Source organism: Cydia pomonella, chromosome 5 (assembly GCF_033807575.1).
Source record: "Cydia pomonella isolate Wapato2018A chromosome 5, ilCydPomo1, whole genome shotgun sequence".
NCBI lineage: Eukaryota > Metazoa > Arthropoda > Insecta > Lepidoptera > Tortricidae > Cydia > Cydia pomonella.
This window is the reverse complement of record NC_084707.1, coordinates 26,498,137-26,518,955: the sequence shown is the minus strand read 5'-3', so window position 1 is coordinate 26,518,955 and position 20,819 is coordinate 26,498,137. Positions and strand designations below refer to the sequence as shown.

The window sequence follows — 20,819 nt, the reverse complement described above, 5'->3', positions numbered from 1 at the left end:
AAATGGAGTTTTTGTTTGTTTATTTATTTAATTTCTTTTATTTAACAGATCGGCGAACTTACTTTATGGTATACGGCTCTAATATGGAGGCTCAAGCTAACCTTCACAGTTTGGACTTTTCGTCTATTCAGTGGACAATGTCCGCGCGCTAGAGAGAGAGAGAGAGAGAGAGAGAGTCCACAAAAATATTACCCAAATATAAACACATTATATTGGCGTGATAGTCTCACAACAATGGAGCATATTTATCACAGCCGAGAACTTACAGTAAAAAGAACAAAGTATCAAATCAAATCAAAAATATAAAATAAATAGCTTTATTACACATATTTTATTTAACAGTACTGTTATATTAAAACTAAGTTATCCCTTGGATCGCCAAATAAAACCTTAAGTCATTGGACATTAGTCGCTAATCCATTGGCAGCGATAGCGGGTAGTCCCGTCTAGACAACTTTTAACGGGTAACACGAAACAATGAAAGGTTTTCAATTGTTTAAAATATAATCCTTACAAGTAATATAGGAAGGCAAGACCATTTTACAAATATACTTTAGTACAGTTCGAGTCCTAAATAAACTATATACAAACCTATCGTAACTTATACAATTACTTATACTTAGCTATAGTAAGACAATGGTAACTTTAAAAATAAACGAGTATCACGTGTGATATTTACGTCAAAGTTTAATCGTGAATATATAGTTACTTACATAATTATCTATGTAAGTAAATAGAAATTGCTAACAATTATTATGAACCACTATCATAAATCAATGGAATGGTATAAAAATTAATCAGAAGTGAATTGATAAGTATATAGGTAAATACTTATATTATTTTAGGTTTACTATTTTAATTTGTGTTAAAAGATAGCAATATTGACTCGGTCGGCAAAGCCAGGCCACACAAAAAAATGTACACCGAAAATAATTTTAGCAATCCATAGGTATTGATTGGTAAGTTTATTTTGGAAGGTTCCAAATTAAACTTCGGTTTGTTCCCACAGATAGTACGTTTTATTCCCGTTAGTTGCCCCTGGGGAGAGTAGGGCATGGTAAGTTATGTATAAATAAATTATATGTTATATAGAGTATTTTTATTCCCGTCAGTGGCCCGCAGTGATAGATGGGTACGACTCATTTCTATTTCCGCGCCCCCGATCGCTTGGGCGGGGACAGACAATTATATATTTGATGAATTAGTAAAAAAAAAAAACACTTTTTACGCAGCAGAAACATTATTATGGTAAATTGAGCTATTAAAATTATTCTCCTATCAACAAAAATAAATCTCATTTCGTTAGAGAGCATCAATAATAAAAGTACCCTGATTTAATACGATTATTGCATATAAATATTACAATACCGAAGCATAAGCTAAAACGGACATATTTCATAATGAATTGATTGACTAGTCATTGCACAGGACCATATGACGTTGATGCTAAATATACAAAAATAAACTTCTTATATCTAATATCAGTAGATCTCTAATAGGCCGGGCAACGAATGCTAAAAAATAAGTTATAGAGGGAACACAATTTTTGACTTCGTAACTTTGTTTCGACTAATTAGGAGGCGAACGTATCAAAAGGCAGTTTTTCGATTATATCTCGGAAACTTAGCGACATGACCATTTACATAAAATTAAAGTTAGTTAAATTTGTTATAAGTTTTATGTAGTCAAGTTTTTTGATATATTGTATAGTATTTGTGATATCCGTATATCGAAAACTATTCAAGATATACAAAAAATTGACTTAATTAAACTTGAAGCACATTTGCTTTCGTTTTGTGTAAGTTAGTAAGTAGTCATGTCACTAAGACGCAAAGTTTCCAAGATATAAGTAATAAGTTTTTAGCTAAAATTTCGTTTTTGGCACAATCTTTTATTGCTGACTGTACTTTTCTCTACTGGCAACTAATACTCATCGAGACACTCTTAAAAACTCCAAACACTATTTTATAGAAAAAAAAAACTAGTTTCATTAAACCACTTTCCTATCAATATTGTTTTAGAATACAATATTGAATCTGTGCTCTTCTAGAAGCTGATTAAAATTGCCGAAGTTAAACTCACCGCCTCGCTTAAGCTATCATACTAAAACTCATTTACCTATTCAATTAATACAACTTTTTCATAACATTGCACGAAACAGTGGACGTAACTGGTTTTTTGACCGAGTCTTATAATAAATTGGTTTTTTTTTTTTATGTTTTTACGTTCCAAATGTCAGACCAGATATTTCGAGTATAAACATGGCATCGACCTCTCGCGTCTTCGCGTCACGCTCTCCGGCAACCCCACGTTGCGTTTTGGCATTTTTTATTATATGAGGGGGCAAGGGGCCGTTCCGCCAAAAGTGAACGTAGAGTCCGTACAAAGCGCGCGCCACAGGCGGCTTCACCTTTACGGGCGGCGCATGACGGTCGCGACGTAGTCCAGCACGCGCGGGTCGTGCAGGATGTCGAGGTGCTCGGCGTTGGGCAGCGGCAGCGCCTTGACGGGCTTGTTGTTGAGGGTGGTGGTGCTGGTGGTATACCCCACCCGCCGCGCCCAGTGCTCGCACGCCGCCAGCGAGCGCGCGTTGACCGTGCCGTCGCCGTCGCCCGCCGCCAGCAGCGGCCGCCCGTCCAGCCACGAGCCCGGCTTGTACACCAGCCTGCGCCGCGGATGGGAAACGTTACGGAACATTGCTCGAGTCTCGGGGCGCCATCGCCTCCGTTGCCGACGCCGGCCGAAAGAGTTCGAAACCTCCTTTTCCTCCGACCCCACAGAAAATGAAAAAGTAAAATGCTTATCTGGGGAATACAAATCTGGGGAAACTCGGAAAAATATCAGACCGAAGCACCTGCCCGCGCACGATCTACTGAATGATCACTTTCCACCCACGAACATGTTTGTTGTTCTCTCAGATATGATTTAACACAAAGAATTTGCTATGAAAATACAAAGTGTAGCGAAGAACATCGAAAAGTTTTTGGCAAAAATTTCATTTTTGGTACAAGCTTTTATCGCTGACTGTACTTTTCTTTCCACAGGCAACTAATACTCATCGAGCCAATTCTAAAAACCCCAAACACAATACATATTTAGGTTGCGTTATTTTATCACTGAGTTCCTATGTCCACCTCGTCTCCATCATCAGATCAGCTCGATAGTACCATAATATTACATTGTCACCCGACTTACATATATATGCAAATTTTCAGCTCAATCGGAAACCGGGAAGTGGATCAAATTTAACTTGCAAGATTTGATTACAAACAGACGACGGTCAGGTGAAAGTAAATAAAAATTTGTAAAAATCAATTAGGTTGTAGCAAATAATTATATGAACATTGAAGTCATAAGTCGGCTGCTCCAATGAATGTTGCTTGTGTGAAACGCAGACATATTATGCAGTCACCTGTCGACGGTGGAGATGTTGTACCCGTACACGCAGTGCACCTCCACCCCCGGCGCGCTGAAGTCCGTCGAGAACTGCTCCGTGTCCTTGCGCATCTCCCACGCGTCCGGCAGGTTCATATCGCTGGAATATTTTCATTTTATTTACCTATACTTGCATAATTGTTGGGATTTGGTCGTTTTAGGGATTTTAAAATGAGATTTTTACCAATAAAAAATTTGTACCTATTGAAATGTTATATGTATAAGTATTGTCCGCAGAAAATTCGTAAACTATCTCTACCAGGTCACTGAACGTTATAGCACCAGTTCAAAACTTGTTGATGCATACACATTTATAGATAAAGAATTGATTGTACCATACCTACATACCATACCCATAAATACATTTTAGTCCCACTGACTGAATCAAGGCTATTTTTAAACTAACATATTATTAATAAGAATGTGAAAGTTCACCGAATGGGAAACAGAAAAGGGTTGTCCCTTCGTTCCTATAAAGCGGCTATTGTCCAAACGGTTCTAGAGGATCGGCGCTAACTTGACACACGTGCCAAAAATAAGTACTTCTTCGCCAATGTTCACAAGGCAGCAAACATATTTTTACCATTGATCGTGCCTTGCAGAAACAGACTGGGCTTTCACTTGACTTGAAATAGAGACCGACGCGGTACTCACGTGAACAGTTTCTGCAGATCGTTGATGGTGTAGTTGTACTTGTCGGTCTGCACTAGCACCTCCTGCGGCTTCCAGAACAGCCGGGACGGCAGCAGCCACGCCAGCGACGGGCACGTGACCTGCTGCGCGCGCAGCACGCTCTCGCGCAGCACGCGGGACCCCAGGTCGTCGCCTACCACGAGAAACACAATCTTAACTATCAGCTACAACAATATTCATTGGCAAAAATAATATATTTTATTTAATACAGTTGCTCAAAAAGTGCTACTTTACGTAGTTGTTTAGCGTTCGCAAAGTTGTTTTTTTAGTTAACTAGTGCTTTTTATACTTTTCCAACTATTTAAAATTTATTTCTGACAGTAATCCGTACAGACGTACGTAGACACACCAAAAAGTTAGGATGTCCAAAAACTTTGGTTTTTTAGTTTCATCATTACACGTTTATTACGTCCAAAAAATATTTTTACACGATATAAATTAAGTATATATTTGTTATTATATAAATAAATAAGCGGTGGTGGCCGAGTGGATATGACGTCCGACTTTCAATCCGGAGGTTGCGGGTTCAAATCCTGGCTCGTACCAATCAGTTTTTCGGAACTTATGTACGAAATGTTATCTGGGGGCACGGCAGTTCCCCCGCCAAGTCGAGCGCGAAGCAATCACTGCCGTACCATCCTTTACTGGAACCATTTCGCCGCATTTTCAAGCCCCTATTTGAGAACCTCTGGATAAGACCAGAACGCAGAAATTTTCGTCATTCAGTATGCTATAATCACATACTTAAAATCCAAAATTTCAAGTCTGTAGGTCATTTAGTTCCGAAGTTAAGCGAAAGCAAAGTTTCGCATTTATGACACTCACTCACTCACTCATGATCATCAAAATATAACTAGTACTTCCCATAAACTCAGAGAGCTGAAATTTGGTACACAGTCAGGGTTTAATGGCCACATAAAGGGAAAATTATAAAAACTAGGATAATCGAAGATCTGGAGTACCTGGTGACCCTGATTAGAAAACAAAATTTGGTCAAAATATAATGCATTGGACTAAGAGTAGCGGTGATACCCGCACACGTTCTTCATGGGGTGCGCTTCATAAATGTTGACTTCAAGAGTATAAAAGCTCAAGCTTCAGCGATCACCGAATACAACCGGCTTAGGCGTAAATACCGCGCCAATCGTTCAGAAATTAAACCGTCTAAAAGAATAAATAATGAACGTGAATGGGCAATACGAAAAACTGTTGCTACTGTACAAGAATCAGAACCGGAAAAAAAGAAAAGAAAGATTTGTAATAATTTGTATTGGATTTGTAAGAAAAAAACTGCCAAATAAGAAAATCGAATAAAATAAATCAATAAGCCCACGTTGAAGGGTACACAAGGGTACAAAACCAGGTGCTCCATGACACCATTGCACCAATCTGTCGCCAGAACCGCTACCCATTGACGATGGAAAATTGCCACTTGGGAAACGTTGATTCAATAACCAGGCAATTGTAGGCTTGATAAAGCTGCGTATTTCAATAATACTTATGTTTAGGCGAGCCTGAAACAAACAGTATAAAAAAATATTTCCAGTACAGACGGCCTTCTTTAATGATTACATTAATGGGTAGCGGTTCTGGCGACAGATTGGTGCAATGGTGTCATGGAGCACCTGGTTTTGTACCCTTGTGTACCCTTCAACGGCCAAGTCACAAGACATTAACTATAATAATAAAGAAATCGCAATAAGGAACCTTCGACTTGGCATGACTTTGTCTAGATTTCATTACTATTTAGAGATAAACAAGCAGCTCCATCGAGACTTGGCTAGTTTTTTTCAGAATGTTTTTGGTGGGATTTGATTTTTACCACTAGCTTTTCGGTGAAGGAAAACATCGTGAGGAAACCTGCATACATCTGCGAAGGAATTCAAAGGTGTATGCGAAGTCCCCAAAACGCATTGGGCTAGCGTGGGGACTATAGCCCGAGCCCTCTGTTATACGTTGTTATACGATATTTCACTAAAACATTATTTTAATTACCTATTGCAACTGTGAAAGCAGGGATCGGAAACCGGTATTTTTTGTATGGGAACGAAAACGGTATTTTTTCGTTCTTTGTTAATTATTCCCTTTCTAATTGGGCAATCTAATAATACGAAGTCGTTATCTAAAACACAACCGAGTCCTATATTTAGAGTATAAAATAAACCGAAATATATGTTTATTTCAAAGTTTTTCCAAAAAACCGGTTCCGATCCCTGTGTGAAAGTGTTTTTGTATGAAATGAGTTGTAATAATTGCTGCAGAGAGGTGACCCCCCCCCCCTGCATACAATCAGCCTAGGGGGGTATCATCTGTACACTCTGCATCTGATTGTACGTGTGCAAGTCTCATTCGACTACGGCTCTTAAAAAACTCGGACTGGGAGATCTTGGGACTCGTAAATGCATTGAAATGTACTATTTAGACTATTCATTGTCCCTATTCAGGCCCATGTTTTACAAAGTGTTTTCTATTCCCGCCTGTCCGTCCCCGTGATCACAATTCTATTCCCATCCGTCCCATAAGAATTGAATTTATTATGCTATGAAGTAATAATAATTAGGTTTCTTTGTTCTGCAAAACAATGCCACAGTTATGACCTTACTTATGACGTAAGTATATAATTCTCTTTATCATCGTAACTTTCTTTGTCGTGTAGTAAATTCGCATTTGTTAAATTAAATCTGCGTTTCGTACTCGTATTTCGCATTGATTAGTAATTTGAACTTTAACTCTTATGAGTGGGGTTCCTAATACAAATGAGTATCTTACAAGTCTGTAATAACTAGCGATTTGTTTATTATTTCCTGTATCCGCACATTGATCAGAAGACGCAACGCCGCGACGCCCGCGACCGACGTCAGCCCATATCAACGATAGATATAGTGACACATTTTGCGTAATAAGGTCAAGACTTATTTTTAACGAGCTGAATAATATCGTATTCATAAAATTCGAGTATTTCGAATGTTCTAACAAGGTTACAGAGGTTAAATGCAGCAGCAAAAATAGTTAATCAGGCGAGGTGTTCAAACAGCACACAACTCTGATGTTAAGAGAATACTGGTAAGAGCAAGTACACTTAATGTTGAACACCTCTCCTGCTTGGTTAATTAGGCTAGTGACTGTACTCATTTAATTCCGTACAAAAATGAAACCAACATGCAAGACAGCAATTAAATTAAATAAATTGCTATACCCTGTCCGGGTCCATGTGATAGTTTAATCTTTTGTAACAACATATGTACCATGGTTTGCAATAAAGGAAAAATAAATATCTTGAAATCCGGGTCATTGTACCCATCGTACGATGGTCAGCATGGTCACGTCAGTAGGTTGTAATAATTGTACCTTGTCCACTACTATAATAGGCAGTTATAATCGAGTGACAATGAAATCAGTGGGGATTGTCAATTACTACTTGTTACTTGTAAACTATAGTATATTTCAATAAATATTTGTTAATATACGTACTTATACAACACCTGTTACATTAATTCGTGTCGCAGTCAAATTTTAAGATTCGGCATTTTATAAACGGAGTCGTCATTTTACAAATGTGAAACGTTTTGCAAATTGCCGAACGTAAATTGTTAGTGCACTCAATAGTGTCAACGTAAACGCGATGGTTGTCGGAGGCAATGCCAGATTTAGAGGTCTAGAATACTCGGGCAATAAAGGAGTGGAGGCCCTAGATTATTTTCCAAATAAAATGGTAAATTTTTCGAAGACTGTATTGTTTCTGGGTGCTGATGGGGCTGCCGCGACACTGTAGCGCGTCTGGCATGTTTGCCGAAGCCAGGACAGATGGCTTCGCGGCCGTCATGAGGAAAAGGTGTGCCTCGCTCATGTCCCGTCTGCGCGGCAGTCCCAATCACATCTTGAGCATGTTTGCTAACCGCTGGGACAACCCTATTAGTTAGCCCGGTGGACGTCCATGCATGTTGTCAAACACTGCTGACCCTATGTTGTGCTTATTATGTTTATTTATTTATTTTATTTTATTTTACTTTTTAGTTAGTTAAGAACAGTCATTAATAATTAGTTTTTAAGATTAACTAACAAGATTGTATGGGCTCTGTCTGAAATAAATGTTTTTATTATTATTATTATTTATTATTGTGGGGCCCCTCTTTTGTGGAGGCCCCGGGGCTGTAGCCTGTCATTTTTATACCACACCATGAATCAGAGCACCCCACTATCTACGTGGTCTTGTCTGTCCTATCTTATGAACGTCAAATAAAGCTACATAGTAGTTTTTGTGGCAAAATAATGTGATAAACAAAATCAAATATCGACATGCCTATTAACAATGTTACCTTAGCGTTATATGTAGATATTTTTAACATTGTATAAAAAGATAGCTACTGCGAAATACACAATACGTTCGATATCTTCTTTGATAGGTATTTTTCTTATTTTTTGACACTGTATTCTACAGTTTACGTTTTTATTTTTAAATACTTAATATATGTACTTAATAAAGAAATTATGGTCGGATTTGTAATTGATTTGCATTATTGAAATTTCCTGGTAAATTACAGCAAGTAGAATTTAATTTTTATTATTATTAATCTACGACTGACTTATCGATGTTATTATTTGTCGATGTTTCATTTTCTTAAGCACTCGTTTTTGCCACAAAAACTTCTATGTCTGACTATAATAAACAATGACACTCAGTTTTTTTAATCAATAAGTACTTAATAATTTCATAAATAGAAGAATAAGAATAAGGTAAAGTATGTAACAATGAGATTCATAAATATTGGTTATAATTTCCATTCGTTTTATAATGAGTATGAATGACCACATTAACGATAAGGATAATTTAATGACATATAGGAAAAATCATATTTTATCACCTCTTGCTATAAATTCTAACAGAAAGGCACTTATTAACATTCAGCTGTCATAAGAATGTTTAAATAAACAAAAATGTCATGTGTTACTGCCACAGAAAAGGCCCGGGTCCACACAGAGCGAGCATACGTGCGAGGCAATTTCCTCACGCGCAAACCGGCCAGTGTAGACGTGCCTCGGTCGAGGCGACGCGCGCATTTTGCTCGCCTGAGCGCGCCGCCTTGGCCGAGGCACGTCTACAATGGCCGGTTTGCGCATGAGGATATTGCCTCGTGCGTACGCTCGCTCTGTGTGGACCCGCTTAATTATACAGATCTAACTCACCAATGGCAAAAGTTTTAAGTGCCTTCACAGCCCCTCCCCAGGGTGTGGAGAGTGACAGCAGGCGGCGGATGTATTGGTCCTTCCAGGCCTGCGGCTGCAGCCGCAGGAAGTGCAGCGCCATGGAGCCGCCCATGCTGTGCACCAGCAGCGTCACAGATGTCTTGTTGTTGGTGTTGTAGGTATCTTCCACTAAGGTCTTTAGTTTAACAAAGAACTCTGCATTCTCATCTAGGAAATTGAGAAACACAATTTATATCTGGAGTCCTACAATAATGTGGCAATTGTTATAAAAAGTGGCCAAGTGCGAGTCCGACTCCCCCATGAAGGGTTCCGTAACATTTATGACATATTAAAAAAAACTACTTACTAGATCTCATTCGAACCAATTTTCGGTGGAAGTTTGCATGGTAATTACCATTAATGTATATCATATATTTTTTTTAGTTTTATCATTCTGTTATTTTAGAAGTTACAGGGGGGAGAGGGCACACATTTTCCCACTTTGGATGTCTCTCCCGCAAACTATTCAGTTTAGAAAAAAATGATATTATAAACCTAAATATCATTTTTGAAGACCTATCTATAGATACCCCACACATATGGGTTTGATAAAAAAAAATCTTTTTTTAATTTTATGACATATTAAAAAAAAACTACTTACTAGATCTCGTTCGAACCAATTTTCGGTGGAAGTTTGCATGGTAATGTATATCATATATTTTTTTTAGGTTTTACATTCTCTTATTTTAGAAGTTATAGGGGGGAGGGGACACATATCTTACCACTTTGGAAGTGGTAAAATGTGTGAAAAATAAACCTCAATATTATTTTTGAAGACCTATCCATAGATACCCCACACGTATGGGTTTGATGAAAAAAGATTTTTTGAGTTTCAGTTCTAAGTATGGGGAACCCCCAAAATTTTTTTTTTTTTTTTCTATTTTGTTTGAAAATCTTAATGCGGTTCATAGAATACATCTACTTACCAAGTTTGAACAGTATAACTCTTATAGTTTCGGAAAAAAGTGTCTGTGACATAAACGGACAGACAGACGGACATGACGAATCTATAAGGGTTCCGTTTTTTGCCATTTGGCTATGGAACCCTAAAAAAAACTTTTGTCTGCAAATAAAAACTCAAGATGCACGTTTTTTAAAATAATTCTATTTTATACTTACTTGGTGCTCTACGAAAATCATAAGGTGCCCCTCTTATGGACACATTTCGGACATATCCTATTTTGACAAGAGCATCAGCAATACTGTTGAAGTATGCCCCAGACTTATCATGTGAGGGGTCGAGCCACTCCACAGGCTCCGGGGTGCCCCAGCCTGGGACGCGCACGTCAACGCCCACAGGGTTCCGAGTGGTGCGCGTCACATTGTCGTACTCCAACCTCAAGTTGTCCACCCAACAGTCTATCACAAATGGCACCAGCAACTCCAAATTTAGCCAAATATTGAAATAATCAGCTGATGTCTTGGCACATATGTAATGAACTACTGAGGTCCTATTTAATTTCGCTTCCAACTGGCTGCCGCCGTCTCCGGGAACTGAAAATAATAACACAATTTAGAAATTTCTAGAAAACTGTAATTATACTGCTATAAATGTTAACATAGAAATGAAGTAGATCACTTACTTAAGATAACCGGCGATAAGCCCAAAGAATCTTGAGCGAGAATACCGTAAATAAATAATAACGCAAAACTTATTTTAATACTTGACATTCTGGACTTAAATTTAATACGAATGGGAAGCAGGCGCAATTCTGACGATTTGCTTGTGAGCAAACAGTGCTTCTACAAGTGGGGCTACCACTGGTTTCGTAATTTCGTAGTCAATGTGCCCTAAAATCGCTTTGAATTGAATTCAGTTAACAAAAAACGCTGGTCATGACGTCGCGACCGCGGTCGCACGATGCGGGAGTCCGGCGCGATCGCGAATAAACACGCTACTGATAACAATAACACACGCGGATAGACAGGGGGCACTCAGCTGGGAATGTTTATGAAAACATGGTTGATAAAATATGATAATAATACTATGTAATTAAATCGAGCAAGCAAATCACCTACCAACCAATATAATTACGTTACGTTTAACGCAAAGTTTTTGACACAAAATATCGTAAAATGGTTAAAGAGGATGATAGTGAAGTTTAAAAAGTAACCACAATAAACAAAATATGGAAATTAAATAAATAAATAGGTCTTCCAGCTTAAAATTGGACATTAATTTTCATGTTCTTATTTATTTATAAAATTTCCACATTAAGATGAAATATTACCGCAGACTAACGAAACGTAAACGTCAGTGTCAGAGTGACAAAGTGACTGCAACTGACAGAAAAACTGAAACGCTGTTCAGAATATACCATCCAAGCTCTACGTAAATAATAATGTTACAATTAATGCCATATTATTAACAACTAATTAATTCAATTTAGTAACTAATAATTGTTACTTGTTAAATTAAAGGTTACTTTAATGTCAATACGTAATATATAAAGTCAATCAATATTGTAAAGTAAACAGTATCTCGATTTGTTTTGCATTGCTAAAAATAATTGTTTCCGAACGCAAAGTAGAAAGCGCCAGCGCGCATGTTTCGAATGAGTCAAAAATGCAAGGACAGTGAACTTTCATTTTTATTAATTTAAGATAGATTTTAAATAGTTTTTAAGATTTTAAGTAGGATTTTGATACCAAATTAAGATACTTAAGATGTTAGAGATGCATTCAATATGTAGAGGGATCAAAGACGAGCGTTTTTTTACTTTTTTGTTGAATTGTGAAATGTTTCTGCAGGTATGCACCGGGCAAAAGGATGTTTAATCGATACTATTTTCAAGGGTTATTCTTGTTAACTTAAATGGATTTTGATTTCTTGCAGGGCCGTGTTATAATTGTTTGGTTATCTTGGCTTATAGGAGGAATTTGTGGCGTTGTAATTTTGTTAGCTATAGTTTGCTACTGCCGCCTCATGCCGCGTCACCAGAAATCTTTTGGTAAGAGCTTAACATCAAACATCAAACATTTATTCAGCAAATAGGCCACAGGCCCCACAGGGGCACTTTTACATTTCCATTTTTACAAACAATAAAAATTACAAAAAAACAATTACAAATATGGAATTGATGAAATAATAAATACTTTATTAGAGATGTATACTGTCTCTAAATGTCAAATTACACAAAAAAAAACTATGATAAAAAAATAAAACCAACAAATACTAAAATTCTTTAGAGATGTATAAGTCTCTAAGTGTCAGAGATAAAATATAGAAAAAGATACTCAATTATCCTTAGAGATGTAGAGGGTCTCCAAGGCTTGAATTCTTATATAAATAATTAAAAGACAAAAAATTAAAACAGACAAGAACCGAATGAAGTGTCTCACGTTAATGCCACTCAAAAGTAAAGTTACATACTTTAACATAACCTGTACCCCGTGTAAGCTTAAACAGACCGGTCTCCACAAACAGCACCCGTTCACGAGTATGACGTGTATCTCAGCCATCAACTGTCTTTAGTTATATCATGCACCAAGGAGCCTTAACGCATTCATTTATTTATTTACTCGCAGATGAGCAATACCTGAAGGAAAAAGGCAGCATCAAAGATAGCTATGCTGCTTACACCAGTCAGGACGGCTACACGAGGGTGAAGAATGCCGAGGTAAGTTCAATCATTGTCCGAGAACCAGTAAACATAAAAAGAGTCTTATGGTGGCTTAGACATATGTAGTTAGAATTAAATCAAGTATCAATTAAGCTGTATCAAGAAGCACATTATCTATTCTGATGAAAGCGCAAGATGATGCACAAAAGTTTGGTGGCCGTGTGCTGTTGACATACCTATTTAATGCCAAAAAGAAAAGATTAATTTTTGTTTTTTGTTCATTATTTGTATATTAAAGTAAATTGTGCTCTTGCGGTTTAGGCATTGTGACTTAAACTACTAAAGTATTTATAGTCGAAGATGTTGACGGGTCCAAAAAACCGGCGGTCATTGGTTCCCGTAGGTGTTTTAATTCCTCGTAAATTTTTTAACAAAAATTTGTTGGTCTCTGTGGCACACGCAGCGTCGGCTACTCTTCTGTCTTATTTGAGAATGCTAGGAAGCTGCGTTTTGGTGTGACCGTGTCAAACCATGGAATATCATATCATAAGACTAAAAATTAGGTTACTAGGTTTTTCAATAGGTAGAGCTTTCACAACTGATGATAGAATATCGTGTCGCTGGCGCAGGTGCAGGTGTCCCGGCACCTGCGGCCGGCGAGCTACGCGGGCGACGCGGAGCGCCGCGGGCGCGCCTCGCGGGCGCCGCCGCCGCCCGAGCCGCCCGCCAGCCGGGACCAGGCGGCGCAGTACGCGTCCAGTGGCAGTGAGCAGCAATACTTTCAGATGCACATTCTTGTGTGTCGTGTCCGTAATCCGAATTTGGCTTTTTGGGTGTGGTCTGGACCCCAAAACTTTTTTGTAGGAATATAAGGAGGCCTTTTTTTTATGGTAGAGGAGGCAAACGAGCGGACAGATCACCTGATGGTAAGCGATTACCGCCGCCCATGGACACCTGCAACACCAGAGGGGTTGTAAGTGCGTTGCCGGCCTTTAAGATGGGAGCTAGTACGCTCTTTTCTTGAAGGTTTGAAGGTCGTATCGGTCCGGAAATACCGCAGGCGACAGTTCATTCCACAGTTTAGCAGTGCGAGGCAGAAAGTTCCTGGAAAAACGCACAGTTGAGGACTGCCTTTACCAGCAGTGGGATATACCTACTTATTCAGATTTCGTATACTAAACTATAATTGCGTACTTTTATAGAATAGAATAGAAGAAAGGCCATAGTCGGGTTTCCATAGACAGTCGGCCCTTAAATCAATTTGACTCAGGGATTTTTTTGTGAGTACCTCTTATGATGAAGGATATTTATGCTAAGTATCAACATCCTACTAGTGACAGTTTTTGACTTATGATTTTTTGAAGTTTTTTCTTTAATGTATTGTATTTCGGGATGTATTCAAGCGATTCGAACCCCGGTAAGGGCATTTATTTGTGTGATGAGCACGGATATTCTATGTATACGTATGCATTTGTCTATTTAAGTATGTATTTCGTCGTGTAGTACCCATACTACAAGCTTTGCTTAGTTTTGGATTAAGTCGATCTGTGTCAGATTATCCCCAAAAATGAATATATTTACAAATATTTAATTTCATTGTTATTTATTTATGTACAACAACTAGATTACTTACTTGCCCTGTTTTCAGTGCTGGACGAATTGTCTACCAGCACGAGCATCGACGCGCTCAAGACGCGCTCGCTGCCGGCGTTCCTGCGGCCTAAACCGCGACCCCTGTCCACTGAGGACGACCTGCAGCAGCTCTACGCTAAGGTACCTGTCCACTACCTAGCTGTCCCAGAGCTGCACTTGTCTAGCAGCTCCAGCATCGTTTGAGCCGTTCCTGCGACCCAAACCGCGACCTCTGTCCACTGAGGACGACCTGCAGCAGCTCTACGCTAAGGTACCTGTCCACTACCTAGCTGTCCCAGAGCTGCACTTGTCTAGCAGCTCCAGCATCGTTTGAGCCGTTCCTGCGACCCAAACCGCGACCTCTGTCCACTGAGGACGACCTGCAGCAGCTCTACGCTAAGGTACCTTTCCACTACCTAGCCGTCCCAGAGCTGCACTTGTCTAGCAGCTCCAGCATCGTTTGAGCCGTTCCTGCGACCCAAACCGCGACCTCTGTCCACTGAGGACGACCTGCAGCAGCTCTACGCTAAGGTACCTGTCCACTACCTAGCTGTCCCAGAGCTGCACTTGTCTAGCAGCTCCAGCATCGTTTGAGCCGTTCCTGCGACCCAAACCGCGACCTCTGTCCACTGAGGACGACCTGCAGCAGCTCTACGCTAAGGTACCTGTCCACTACCTAGCCGTCCCAGAGCTGCACTTGTCTAGCAGCTCCAGCATCGTTTGAGCCGTTCCTGCGACCCAAACCGCGACCTCTGTCCACTGAGGACGACCTGCAGCAGCTCTACGCTAAGGTACCTGTCCACTACCTAGCCGTCCCAGAGCTGCACTTGTCTAGCAGCTCCAGCATCGTGTGAGCCTTTCCTGCGACCCAAACCGCGACCTCTGTCCACTGAGGACGACCTGCAGCAGCTCTACGCTAAGGTACCTGTCCACTACCTAGCCGTCCCAGAGCTGCACTTGTCTAGCAGCTCCAGCATCGTTTGAGCCGTTCCTGCGACCCAAACCGCGACCTCTGTCCACTGAGGACGACCTGCAGCAGCTCTACGCTAAGGTACCTGTCCACTCCCAACTAGCAAAAGAGTCTCAGGTTGCGCACTTTATAAAACTGATGAGCTTATAGAGCTCTTATTATTGTTTTGGAACATATCATCACTCTTATATTAGTCTTAGACAAGCTAGTACCGGCTTTAGTAAGGTCAGTCTTATTACCTAGTCTTATATATGTATATAAGAGCATTTTATAATACTATTATAAACCTCTTGCTCTTACAAGAACATTTACGAAGTCTCATTGAACTTGAGAGTGCCTGGTCTTATATCCCCTTTCTCTAAGTACATTTGATTTTATATTAGACTTTATAAATGCTATTGTAAGAATGTAAGACTAATATCAACATAGTATAATACTATTATAAGCCTCTTGGTCCTACAATAACATTTACGAAGTCTCATTGAACTTGAGAGTACCTAGTCTTATATCCCCTTTCTCTAAGTTCATTTGATTTTATATTAGACTTTATAAATGCTATTGTAAGAATGTAAGACTAATATCAACATAGTATAATACTATTATAAGCCTCTTGGTCCTACAATAACATTTACGAAGTCTTATTGAACTTGAGAGTGCCTGGTCTTATATCCCCTTTCTCTAAGTTCATTTGATTTTATATTAGACTTTATATATGCTATTGTAAGAATGTAAGACTAATATCAACATAGTATTATACTATTATAAGCCTCTTGGTCCTACAATAACATTTACGAAGTCTCATTGAACTTGACTAATGTCAACATAGCATAAGAACACTGTAAGTACGTACTTTTCTGATCTTAATTAAAGCTATAAACAAGCATAATAAGATCAACAGCAGCACTTTAGTAAGATATTAGAGTGATATAGGATAAAGATACTTATATCACAAAAGACAAGATCAATATAAGATCGTTTGATCTTAAATCGATTTTGGGAACACTTGTAAGTATGATATTTAATTATTTAATTTTTTTTTTTTTTGTAATTTAAAGTAAGAGTGTAATTTTAAATAGGTATGGATTACGACAACTGGAAAAAACGTTCGAGAAGTGATGGTTATCGGCAGAAAATTCAGAAGTACAAAAAAATCATAAGTAAATCAAATACATACACAGCTCCTGCCAAGACAAGGTAGTGTTGGTGAAAATATTAGTGAGGGTTCTGTAGGTTCTGCTTGCATGAAAGATGTAGAGGTGGAGGACAATGTTTCAGTATGTAAAATTAATGATTTTAGTGAAAAAGAATCTTCGACCGATGACGAAACAGATTATGAGAAAGATTTTGCCTTAAAAAGTGAATTACAAAAATGGGCGTTAAAATTTAATATCCCTCATGCAGCAGTAAATGGATTGCTAATTATTTTAAACAGAAGACTAAATAATGTTCTACCAAAGGACGCAAGGACACTGCTTAACACAAACAAAGAGATTGTGCAAATTAATGAGTTGTCTCCTGGAATGTATTGGCATAGTAGCTTAATAACAAGACTTGTATATTGTGTTTCTTCCTAAGGCCATGTTAATTGTTTTAACATGCGGAAGTCTTTCTTCATCAAGTAATGGTCTATATCCATAAATACAACCATTTTGCATCACCAATCTTGTCACTTAAATAAAAAAAAACATTTAGTTTATTAGTATGTGTCAAGTGATCTAGTAAGGATAAACAAATGTATTTAGGGTTTTAGTAAGTAAACCAAGGAACCCTAATTAATTCAACATGGCCATATCATTTGTATTCTGAATGCAGAATTTAGTGTAAATAATCTTAAAATAGTCTAATAGTGCGCTTTAAAAATACACCTACAGCTATGGCTGACTATCAGTACAAATAAAGAAATAAAATAATTATAAACGGATACAAATACCATATTTGATCAGGCGCATGAAGTTTGAAGTGGAAAACAGGGTCTACTTTACAGTAAATAATATTTTCCCACGTGATTACATACCGTAAAACATAAACACACACGATGATAACGAGCACGTTATTATATTTAAACATAATTCATAAACAGTTAGATAAATACTTACACTAACATATTTATGTCACGCTGCTGCATTTATTTTCACTCGTACACTTATACTTCACAAATAGAATGTTTCAACTCTCTGTGTGACCTTACAAAAAATCTAAATAAGCTTATTTAGGCTCATAAGATTCTAACGTTGGACCAATATAAGCCTATGTAGGTTTACAAGATACTTACGTAAAAGCGATATTAGCCTAAGGTAGCTTAAATAAGTTTTGGAAAGATTACTGTAAATGCAAGCAGCATTCAATTAGACTGATATTAGAACGATATCAAAATAAATACGCTTATAATTTGTGCCCAAATCCGGGCTTATACGATGATATAAGATCAATATAAGAGCGAAAAAATTGTAGTCTTGAGACTATTCTAAGCGTGTTTTTGCTAGTTGGGTACCTAGCCGTCCCAGAGCTGCACTTGTCTAGCAGCTCCAGCATCGTGTGAGCCGTTCCTGCGACCCAAACCGCGACCTCTGTCCACTGAGGACGACCTGCAGCAGCTCTACGCTAAGGTACCTGTCCACTACCTAGCCGTCCCAGAGCTGCACTTGTCTAGCAGCTCCAGCATCGTGTGAGCCGTTCCTGCGACCCAAACCGCGACCTCTGTCCACTGAGGACGACCTGCAGCAGCTCTACGCTAAGGTACCTGTCCACTACCTAGCCGTCCCAGAGCTGCACTTGTCTATAGCAGCTCCAGCATCGTGTGAGCCGTTCCTGCGACCCGAACCCCGCCCCCTGTCCACTGAGGACGACCTGCAGCAGCTCCACGCTAAATATCAAATATGAAACATTTATTCAGCAAATAGGCCACAGGGGCACTTTTACATGTCCATTTTTACAAACAATACAAATTATCAGTCAACAGTGATGAACTGATGGTGCACCGCATACCTTGGTACGTACAATCAAGGGATTAAATATCGATACGGACAAAGTCACACAAAAAGTACACACTACCTTAATATGTAGGCAATAAGGTCGTGTATACATATTTTTGACACTTTGTCTGTATCGATATTTCATACCTTGACTGTACAGTCGATCCCTTTCGCAAATAAATCGTGATACAGATGTGCAAGTTGCGGAAAGATTCCAGGAATTTGCAAAAGTTCTAGGAAGTATTTAAGGAAAATTTCATAGAAAACGAAAACTTTCATTATGGAAATGAAAAATTTCGAGTCCCATACGAAAATATGAGAAGTTTACGTAACTTTTCCATGTGCCCCATGTGGAAATATTGCAATTTCGGAAACTTTTCGACGGCACATCCATAATCGTGACTTGATCGAACGCACCCTCATGAGACTTGATCTTGTTTGTACGCATCCCGTCCCGTGGGCGCAGGTGTCGCTGAGCAAGAAGTACAAGAACCGCATGCGCAGCGAGCACGCCGCCATCATCGCGCTCAGCAAGTCCCGGAGCCAGTTCTTCGATGCTGACGCCGTCATCGTGTACGACCAGCGCACCGCGCTCTAACCAGGCCCGGATTTAGAGACCTAGGGCCCCTGGGCTCTTGGTATGGCACCTAGAATTTAGGGGGGCCCCCTTCTCCATCTCAAAATCATTGGTCGGTTGCCTGCCTTATTGGCCTAGGCGGAAATCCGGCCTAAGCTTAGCCTAACTTAAGAATATCTAGTGCTCAAAGTAATAGGTACTTATGATAATAGAATCGGACCAAGCTAAATCTGCACCGACTTTATATTGACAGTGTGAGAGTGTCACCGTAAACGTGATAGAGTGTGTGAGAATGTCACTGTAAACGTCAAATTTTGACACTTTAAAGTCGGCGCAGAGTTAGCTTAGATTAGACGAACTCTATTCTCATCATCAGGTAGAAGACGTCCAAAGGTATGATTTCTTCGCCGCTGAAGAACAATAACAAGTAATAACTAATAATGTGCTGCTTCTAAAGGACATGAAACATTTCAGCTGATCTTGATTCCAGCTCAAGGACTTCCCATCCGGACGTAGCTTTTCGAGACGTTAAATTCAGATGTACAACTGTTAATATCAGATATGTCTACACATTTTACAGAAACGTTCTACCGTACTTTCTTGACAATAAAGTCGTGTGTAGATATTGTTGACCTCCTTTAACCAGTACATCTGCTGCTATTTGACGTTGGATTATGGTCACCACATTCAATAGTCATTTTGATTAGAAAATAGACTTTTTTTAAAGGTTTAGTCGCTTTGGTCCTTCTAACCGGATTTCAAAGTTTTAATCTACTCTTCGTATATTTCTAGATTTCTACCTGTTCTCTTTCCACCATACATATCAATATCAAATACAAATAATCTCATAGTAAAAATAGAATACTTAGCGCGTATAGTACGATGAATTTTATCGACGAATCACCCCCCATACCTATGTTTTTTCTCACCCCCCATACCTTGTGAGTGGTTCCAAAATGTTTACTTAATAAGTAGTCAACATTTGCTGTCACACAATTGGCGGATTGTGATTGTTGAATATTGTGATAATTGAATACATATAACTATTAGTTTTAGTTATAATTATAAACGAGAGTGGCCTAACAACGGTTGGTTCCGTGGAACCACGTAACCAACTGATAAGGTCAGTGAGTACCATTTACTCTTATGTTTCACTATGTACAGGCCTACAATCAATAAAAACAAACAACTAAAAGGCCCCTTTGGATTATTAAAAATCACCGTGTTTTTTTATGCCACTGACTTTTCATATTGTGTTGTGTGCATTATTTAATTATAATGTAAGTATGTAAATCATAACGGTTTTAACTATAGGTTGCCTAGGTAAGGATTACTTTTCTACGTAAAATTGTATTTTGGCTCAATCTTTTGATTTTTGAAATATTTATTATTCTATTTTATAAAAAAAATAACGATTTTGTAAACAAATGTTACGACCATTTCGTCGTCGCGTCGTCCATATTTTTTACTAAAATTAGTTTAATTTAGTGGGATTTGCGTTTAATAACAATGTAGTTGTTGTGATGAATTAAAATTATGGTAAATAGTAAATGTATACTCGGATAGTTATAATTGTTAACAGGAAATACAATTTTATAATCACTTTATTTGTTTGTTTGTTATTTTGTCACTCCGCCCGAAATACCCCACCACGGGTCAAGGCCCTGTTGACAATGTTGACATCATGTATCAACTGTTATGGTCATCTCACTACACTTAGTTTCTGCGGGGCA

The 20,819-nt window shown here is 38.7% G+C and overlaps 2 protein-coding genes across 2 annotated transcripts; one reads left to right on the top strand and one right to left on the bottom strand.

Annotated features, from left to right (window-relative positions):
- Nucleotides 1-8: 8 nt before the first annotated feature.
- Nucleotides 9-11,646, bottom strand: LOC133518175 (phospholipase A2 group XV-like). The gene is made up of 6 exons (XM_061851804.1): nt 10,956-11,646; nt 10,492-10,866; nt 9,313-9,540; nt 4,090-4,261; nt 3,413-3,535; nt 9-2,665 (listed from the first exon to the last, which is right to left on the bottom strand). The coding sequence occupies exons 1-6, from the start codon at nt 11,041-11,043 to the stop codon at nt 2,413-2,415; spliced, it is 1,239 nt and encodes a 412-aa protein (XP_061707788.1). The 5' UTR covers nt 11,044-11,646; the 3' UTR covers nt 9-2,412.
- Nucleotides 11,647-11,922: 276 nt separating this feature from the next.
- On the top strand, nt 11,923-20,693 carry LOC133518178 (uncharacterized). Its single transcript, XM_061851808.1, has 6 exons — nt 11,923-12,123; nt 12,209-12,323; nt 12,901-12,992; nt 13,565-13,700; nt 14,584-14,708; nt 18,976-20,693. The coding sequence occupies exons 1-6, from the start codon at nt 12,040-12,042 to the stop codon at nt 19,105-19,107; spliced, it is 684 nt and encodes a 227-aa protein (XP_061707792.1). The 5' UTR covers nt 11,923-12,039; the 3' UTR covers nt 19,108-20,693.
- Nucleotides 20,694-20,819: the final 126 nt, after the last annotated feature.